The sequence below is a fragment of the Drosophila biarmipes genome, chromosome X, assembly GCF_025231255.1.
Source record: "Drosophila biarmipes strain raj3 chromosome X, RU_DBia_V1.1, whole genome shotgun sequence".
Taxonomy (NCBI): Eukaryota; Metazoa; Arthropoda; class Insecta; order Diptera; family Drosophilidae; genus Drosophila; species Drosophila biarmipes.
In genome coordinates this window covers 26,619,747-26,626,794 of record NC_066611.1, presented here as the reverse complement: position 1 = coordinate 26,626,794, position 7,048 = coordinate 26,619,747, and the positions used below count along the sequence as shown (strand labels likewise).

Below are 7,048 nucleotides of genomic sequence, written 5' to 3'. Positions count from 1 at the left end.
CAACAATCGTTCTAAAAAGGTTTAATATATTGCTTTCAGCTCAACAAACAAATACATAGCAATTTTTTTTTTTTCAGCTCAAAGTCACAGTCATATTCATTACTGGAGTTGGACTGTATTATCCGTTAGGAAGTTCAAAATCGGCTTGCCCGACGAGACGCGGCTTATTATCGGGCAATTAGACAGTGAACACGGCTTGAAATCATTTAAAAAGGTAAACAACTTTATTTACATTCAACGAACATGAACCAGGGGCGGGCGGAAAGGTGAGCGACTCGGGGCGCGTGGCGTATGATGAATGACTGTGACTCTGGGACTATGACTCTGAATTTGTATTCGACTCAAAGCCTCAGGCTTTCGTGGCGTCCGTATCTCTGCCCAGGTTCTTCAGTGACTGCTCGAACTCCACACCATCCACTTGCCGCTTTCCGAGATCGTACGGCGGCGGACCAATCAGTTCCACCACCTGATCGTAGTCCAGCGTTTCCTTCTCAAGCAGAGCTTCAGCCAGCTACAATAGATGGTGATGTACGTACGTCAAAGGATATATATACATATAAAAAAAAGCATAACCGATTTGAAAACAGCACTATAACGATAAGCGAAATGCAATAAGATTTGAAATACCATAAACAAGCATGTTCATTATACGCTTCTTATAATTTACACTGTAGGATCTCAATCAAATCAGAAGGCAACTATCTTTTTGCTGCGAAGTTTTTAGACCATAAAATATGGCTGATGTCTACTTTACAAATAAATAAATTAATTTACACCACTTCACGTTTCTTTAACTTAATGATTTAAAGGCCGTTTTTAAGACAATATATAAATTTCTTCGCGGAAATAGAGACGTAAAATAAAAAAGCAGTGCCAACGAACCTTTTCCAGCTTTCCGCGATGCAAAGCGAGAATCCCCTCGGTAGTTTGGTAGGCTCTGGCCACCACATGGCGCGCTTCGTTGTCGATCATGCTTTCCATAGCCCGCGAGAATGGCTTCTTGCCACCGCCACCCATCGCACCGCCGCCCTCCGTCTCATCTGCGTCCCGTACGTAGATGGGTCCCAGGGTCTCGTTCATGCCAAACTTTTTGATCTGCGAGTACGCAATCTTCGTAACCTTTTCCAGGTCGTTTTGTGCGCCCGTCGTTATGCGGTTGAATATCAAATTCTCGGCTGCCCGACCGCCCAGCGCCATGCACATCTTGTCAAACAGCTCCTCCTTGCTGTACAAATGCTGTTCGCTAGGGGTGTATTGGGCGAATCCCAGCGCCAGACTGGTGCGCGGCACAATGGTCACCTTGAGCAAGATGTCCGAGTTGGGCAGCATCCAGCCCACCAGAGCGTGTCCGGATTCGTGATAGGCGATCACCTTGCGCTCCGCCAGCGACAAGGCGTGCGAACGTTTCTCAGTGCCGCCTGGAGGAGTTGGATTTTAAAAACCTGAATAGCATTCTAGGTCGTATGCAATCTGCATCTGCATCTGTTCAACTTACCAACTAATCGCTCCACAGCATACTCAAGGTTCTTGCTGTTGACTTCCTTTTGTGTATTTCGGGCCGCATGCAGGGCAGCTTCATTGCACACGTTGGCGATGTCGGCGCCCGAGAAACCCGGGGTGAGGCGGGCCAATCGTTGCGAAAAGGTCGTGGGGGGTGACTCTAATTTTACCGACGACAAGTGCTTCTCGAAGATCTCCTTACGTTCTGCCAGGGTAGGCAAATCTATAAGAATGTGGCGATCAAAACGACCGGGTCGCAGCAGGGCCTTCAAAAAAAAAAAAAAGTATCGTTAGTATGTTAAACGAAATGAAGCAATGACATGTACCTTGTCTAGGATATCTGCCCGATTCGTGCTGGCCAGCATAAGCACCCCCTCCTTGGTGGCCATGCCGTCCATCTCGACCAGGAGCTGGTTAAGTGTCTGCTCCGACTCGCCAGAGCTGCCCTGCCCCATGCTGTCTGTTCCCGAACGTTGCCGACCGATGGCGTCTATCTCGTCGATATAGATAATGCACGGCGCCCGCTTTTTGCCCTCCTTAAAGAGATCGCGCACTCGCGCCGCCCCCAGGCCACCGATCATCTCTATAAACTCGGAGCCGTTCATGCTGAGGAACGGCACCTGGGCCTCGGTGGCCACCGCCTTGGCCAGCAGTGTCTTGCCGCATCCCGGCGGACCCAGGAGCAAGGCTCCGCGCGGAACCTTGGCGCCCAAACGCTGGTACTTCTCCGGGGACTTAAGATAATCGACAAACTCCTTCACTTCCTGCTTCGCCTCGCTGAGACCGGCCACGTCGCGGAAAAGAACGCCTCGGCCGCCGTCGAAGGGATCAACCAGCGTAAACTTGGCTCGGCCCATTTGGTTCTGAAAAGATTTAAGCAGTTCTGATCCACGGTTCTCTGGCTTAAAGAAGACTACCCACAAACGAATCCATGCTAAGGGGACTCTTGATGCTCTTCATGCGAGTGGCTATGGACACGAGTAGGGCGCAAACGAGCAGCAGCATTAGGATACGGCCGGTGGTGTCCGTCTGGCGGTCATATGTTACAGGCACACCATCCTTGATGCCCAGCCGCTTCTCCACCTCACGCAGCTTCTCCTCAAACTTGTTGGCATCGGCCACCGCCATGTGAAAGATTGTGGACGAGACCTTCCGCCCCTTGATGACCGCATCCTCGTGCAGGATGATGGTGACCATCTCCATGTCGGGCCGTATGATCAGCTCCTTGACCTCACCCACGGCCAGCATATGGTGCACGAACTCATTCCAGGACACATAGCGCGTGGAGCCCTGATAATGGACAGGACTAGGTTATCGATTGCTACTATGAAGTTCATGTTTACCTCTGGCCTCTCGGAACGCGGGGTAATCAGCAATGAGAAAAAGGCCACAAACATGTAGATCGTAAACAGCCAAAGTACGGCCTTGGTCAGTACAGAACGCATCTTTTCATCATTCTCGTTGCTGTTTTTGTTGGGGTCCTCGCCGGATTCGCCGGTGGAGCTGCTAGGGCTGGGACTCGGACTAGTTGGGTCTTCGTCTTGGGAGGCTTTGCTGCCCTTCTCACTGCCCTCCGCTGGGACAGCTTGCTTTTGCTTCTCCTCAGAGGAACCATCTTCAGTCTTGGATCCGTTCTTGCTCGACTTTTCCGAGTTGCCCTCCGTTGGAGTAGGAGGTTTTGCTGCGGTGCTTAGGCTGCGCAGGTGCATCAGACGAACCTCCTTGGGGGTTAGTTGCAGTGAGCGGGCTATCAAGCCCACAATCGCCTTGTACTCCGCCTGCAGCTGCATCACCTGGAGGAGGAAACACCCTGATTAAATCTCTGGAGAATTGTGGTGGTCCTTTTAAAGCACCTGCCGCCGGCTGAGTTGGAGCAACGACAGCTCCTGGCAAATTCCTTGGGGCTGCCCCGTGGCACCGCGGATCTGGGCCAAATGAGAGCCGCCGCGCTGCAGCACATTCCGCACATGCCGCAGGCCCTTCAACATCATTTCCACCAAAGCGGTGCGACTACGTAACTTCGACGTAACACTGTTTCGTTGACAGGTCCTGGTACAGTGGGCAGCACTTGTTAATACTGAAATGCGGCCAATGACTTCCCAAATTCTGTGCCACGCTTAGGCCAGCCGCAAAATAATGATGATTTAACTTTAATAAAAACACACGAAATTTAGTTTGCCGCAAATAGTTGGCTTCTACCCGCCCAAAATACCGAAACGCCTCACACAGTACGATAGAACCAACTGGTCACACCAAAAACCGTTAAGATATAGCCCGCAAATAATGCAAACTAACATTAAAAACAGATGAAGTCCTTTAATGTCTATTATTCGTAAAATATTTAAAAACAACAAGCACCAATAAATCGCGTAGAAAATGACGTAAGCCAGTTAAAACTCCGAACAAAACTACATTTTTATTTAAGGTAAAAAAAATGTATAATATCATATAATATATCTTGGCCGGTTCAATAAGCAAAACAATTCAAAGCGCCTATTCGATTTTGTAAATAAAATAATAATAATAGTGCTATACAAATGTTACTTTGTACTACATAATAATAATGTCACTGAATTGAGTAGCTAAATTTGTTAGACGTGCTTCTGTTCTGTTTGTTGAATGGCATTTGACCGCACCCGCACCGCGCTCAGTAGTTGTTGTTCACGGGTCCGTCAAAGGGACCCATGCTCTCCCCAAAGTCCTGCATCTCCTCCTCCGTGCCGTCGTCCAGCTCGTCGCCCAGCTCGCCCTTCGACTCCGGACACTTCCGACAGCGGCTCTCGTTGACGCCGTAGTTGATGCACGTGGACCCCACGCACTCGCAGCAGCCGTCGTGGAACCATCTGTTATTGGACCAATGAGCGAAAGTTCCGCCTGATCTGTTATTTTTCATACCTCGTACTGCTGGCTCCTGTTGTTTGACAGCTGGTGCGACACTTGTTCCACGACACGCACTGGTCCAGATATATAACCGTGCAATTCACGGTCACTATGTTATCCCGCTCCTGAATGGCCTCGTCCAGGTTTTTGTCATTGGTTCCTACACGAAAACGGAACATGAAAGGAATGCGGAACTTTGATCGGTTCCTGAGTCGCTACTCACTCAAAAAGTAGTGACCGTCCTTTTCCAGCTTAGGACCCTTTAAGTACTTGTCGAAGTCCACTTGAAACGTGAACACGTTCCAATTGTAACCATAGCTGTCGCCCTCATCCGGAGTGGCTACGGCGTTGAATAGCTCCGGCACTCCATCAAAGTCTTCTACGTGGGACTTCTTGGACAGCGAATTGCGCGTGTCATTGGGTTTCGGGCAGAGCTCTGGAAAGATAAACGGTTGATTTTGATTTGAAATACTGCGCAAAGAAATGCAAACGATTGTAAAAGTTAATGCGTTGTGTTAACTTTTAGAAACCATACTAAATCGTGCAATAGAATAGAAATGACGGGTTTCAAGGGGCACATTCCTTTCCTTATGAATTCTAATATTTACGACTGGGTTCTTCGTTTATTGTGCATTGATCATTAAAATGATTTGTTTTTATTCCCTGAAAAAAGACACACTTTTCCTATTCAGATCTCGTGTGCATATTTGTTTTCATCGTCATGCTCGATTTGTTTATAAACAACATCAAGTGGGCCAAACGCAAATTGTATTTCAAGAAAATCCAATCAGGATGATTACAGCGTGATTATTTACTTTTTTTCAGCATCAATAAACAGTTCCTCTAAGCTCATAACTAAATGTAAATGACAGATGGTAGGTTTTCAACATTTCTAAGGTTGGGCATCAATAAAGAATTGTACAATGCCAAAGCATTGCTAAAATAAGAAGGGCATGAAAGGTTTTTAGACCTGTAGGCTATTACGTCTGCATATACTCCATCAGCCGTTAATATATTTACTTATTTACTTTACGAAGCTTTTGTTTGCCATTTTATATCACCTGCTGTGACACTCGAATAAATAATTTGGGAAAAACAAGATAACGTCTCCTATTCAGCGCTATAATATTTCAACCCTAGGGCGATCACCAGTTCAAGCCTGATATCGATAACTAGTTGGCTCATCGCCAGCTCTCCGCCTTCCATCTCCCCTCCACCCGACACACTCACATACCCAGTTGACATCACTGGTGATCAATGATCATTGATCATGCACAAATACATACATATTCCCACCACCCAAACGGTGATCCCACCGGACGACCTCCTTACCCACACAGCTGCAGCACTCCTCGTAGTTCTTGCCCAGACACTTGAGGCACTCCTTGCAGCAGGAACAGTTCTTCAGCTCGCACTTGCAGCTCTGGGTGAGCATGCACTTGGAGACTATGGAGGCGCAGACGATCTCGTTGCAGGACTCCACCGTGTAGAAGCAGACAAGGCCCAAAAGCACGATGGTGCCCACTGTCAGCGAGCGCCAAATTTCCATGGTAACTGTGTGTGCGTGTGTAGGGATTGGAATGCGCTCCCGTATGTACGTATGTACGTATATATACGTGTGCACTGGCGCTCGTGGCTGTGTGCGGGTGCAATTACAACAAACAACAATTACAGGCACACAGACATTTCGCCACTTTGCACTTTATATTGTAAGTAATTTATAATGGCAGAGTTATATCGCAGTCGGATGCGGACTCTGATTCAGATTCGGAACAGATCAAAGCAACAACAAGCGACACCACAACGAACACTAAACAGCAACAACCAGCGGATCGAACTGTTCGCTGCGGCAGCGGACGTCGACGGCGGCAGCGGCAGCGGAGCGACTGCTTGGCGACAATGTCTCTCTCTCTCGTTGTTTTTGTTATTGCTAGGGCATAAACTGTCTTTTTCTTCCCACCAAAAACAAGAACAATATTGCCAGGCTAGACACTAGTCGAGCTTAGTACGCGAACTAAGCGCGCACACACACAGGCGCGGGCTCACACGCATCTACGCATATACTCATAGGCCAGCCTAAGACATTCGATTCGAATCAATGATGCTGACGCCGGCGCCGCTGCCTTTTTGTTGACAATTCCGGTACGATATAAGTATATGTATCTGAATCCGGAGGATCGGATCAGCCGATCGCAGGTGAGCACACGTTTACGCCAACTGAATAATCAACTAGCCAAAGCAACAACTCGGATCGGCTCGATGCATACTTGTGTGTGTCGATCAAGTGGCTAGAGATGAGCGCATCTGCGGTAACCGTGACACAGTCACGAAAAGTCACGGCTTAAAAGTAACAACATACTGCATCTCAGCCATTGCAGCCCCTCTTCTGGTAGCTATATGTCCGTTTGATCGGTTAGTTTTACATGGACTCTTGCATAGGGAAGTAGGGGAGTCTGTTTCCCTACCTTCGTCGATTCATCACTAAAGAATGTGACGCAACACTCGATTATGGCTACCATTTTTTATTACGTATTTTGAATAGTTATAGGTTCGCTTTTTGAAGACAGCGTTTCGCTATAAGAAGTTGTTGCGTGATTTGAGCTACTTTTACAACGGCCAAATATAAATAGTCAATACCAACTATCGGCTTAGATACGTTTTCGGTCAG

At 47.8% G+C, this 7,048-nt stretch overlaps 2 protein-coding genes across 2 annotated transcripts; both read right to left on the bottom strand.

Moving 5' to 3' along the window:
* Positions 1-6: 6 nt before the first annotated feature.
* LOC108024121 (paraplegin) lies at positions 7-3,713 on the bottom strand. Its single transcript, XM_017093902.3, has 7 exons — positions 3,354-3,713; positions 2,844-3,293; positions 2,422-2,790; positions 1,827-2,363; positions 1,496-1,766; positions 883-1,418; positions 7-511 (listed from the first exon to the last, which is right to left on the bottom strand). The coding sequence occupies exons 1-7, from the start codon at positions 3,489-3,491 to the stop codon at positions 350-352; spliced, it is 2,463 nt and encodes an 820-aa protein (XP_016949391.1). The 5' UTR covers positions 3,492-3,713; the 3' UTR covers positions 7-349.
* A 184-nt stretch (positions 3,714-3,897) lies between these two features.
* On the bottom strand, positions 3,898-6,640 carry LOC108024124 (protein twisted gastrulation). Its single transcript, XM_017093905.3, has 4 exons — positions 5,713-6,640; positions 4,604-4,816; positions 4,396-4,540; positions 3,898-4,343 (listed from the first exon to the last, which is right to left on the bottom strand). The coding sequence occupies exons 1-4, from the start codon at positions 5,927-5,929 to the stop codon at positions 4,148-4,150; spliced, it is 771 nt and encodes a 256-aa protein (XP_016949394.1). The 5' UTR covers positions 5,930-6,640; the 3' UTR covers positions 3,898-4,147.
* Between the last annotated feature and the right edge of the window lie 408 nt (positions 6,641-7,048).

Coding starts and splice junctions, on each gene's coding strand:
- LOC108024121 (XM_017093902.3), bottom strand. CDS start 3,491: ATGATGTTGAAGGGCCTGCGGCATGTGCGGAATGTGCTGCAGCGCGGC. Junction 2,364..2,421: donor CCCTTAGCATGGATTCGTTT/GTGGGTAGTCTT, acceptor AAATCTTTTCAG/AACCAAATGGGCCGAGCCAA. Junction 512..882: donor ATCGCGGAAAGCTGGAAAAG/GTTCGTTGGCAC, acceptor CATCTATTGTAG/CTGGCTGAAGCTCTGCTTGA.
- LOC108024124 (XM_017093905.3), bottom strand. CDS start 5,929: ATGGAAATTTGGCGCTCGCTGACAGTGGGCACCATCGTGCTTTTGGGC. Junction 4,541..4,603: donor GGACGGTCACTACTTTTTGA/GTGAGTAGCGAC, acceptor GTTTTCGTGTAG/GAACCAATGACAAAAACCTG. Junction 4,344..4,395: donor ACAGGAGCCAGCAGTACGAG/GTATGAAAAATA, acceptor GTCCAATAACAG/ATGGTTCCACGACGGCTGCT.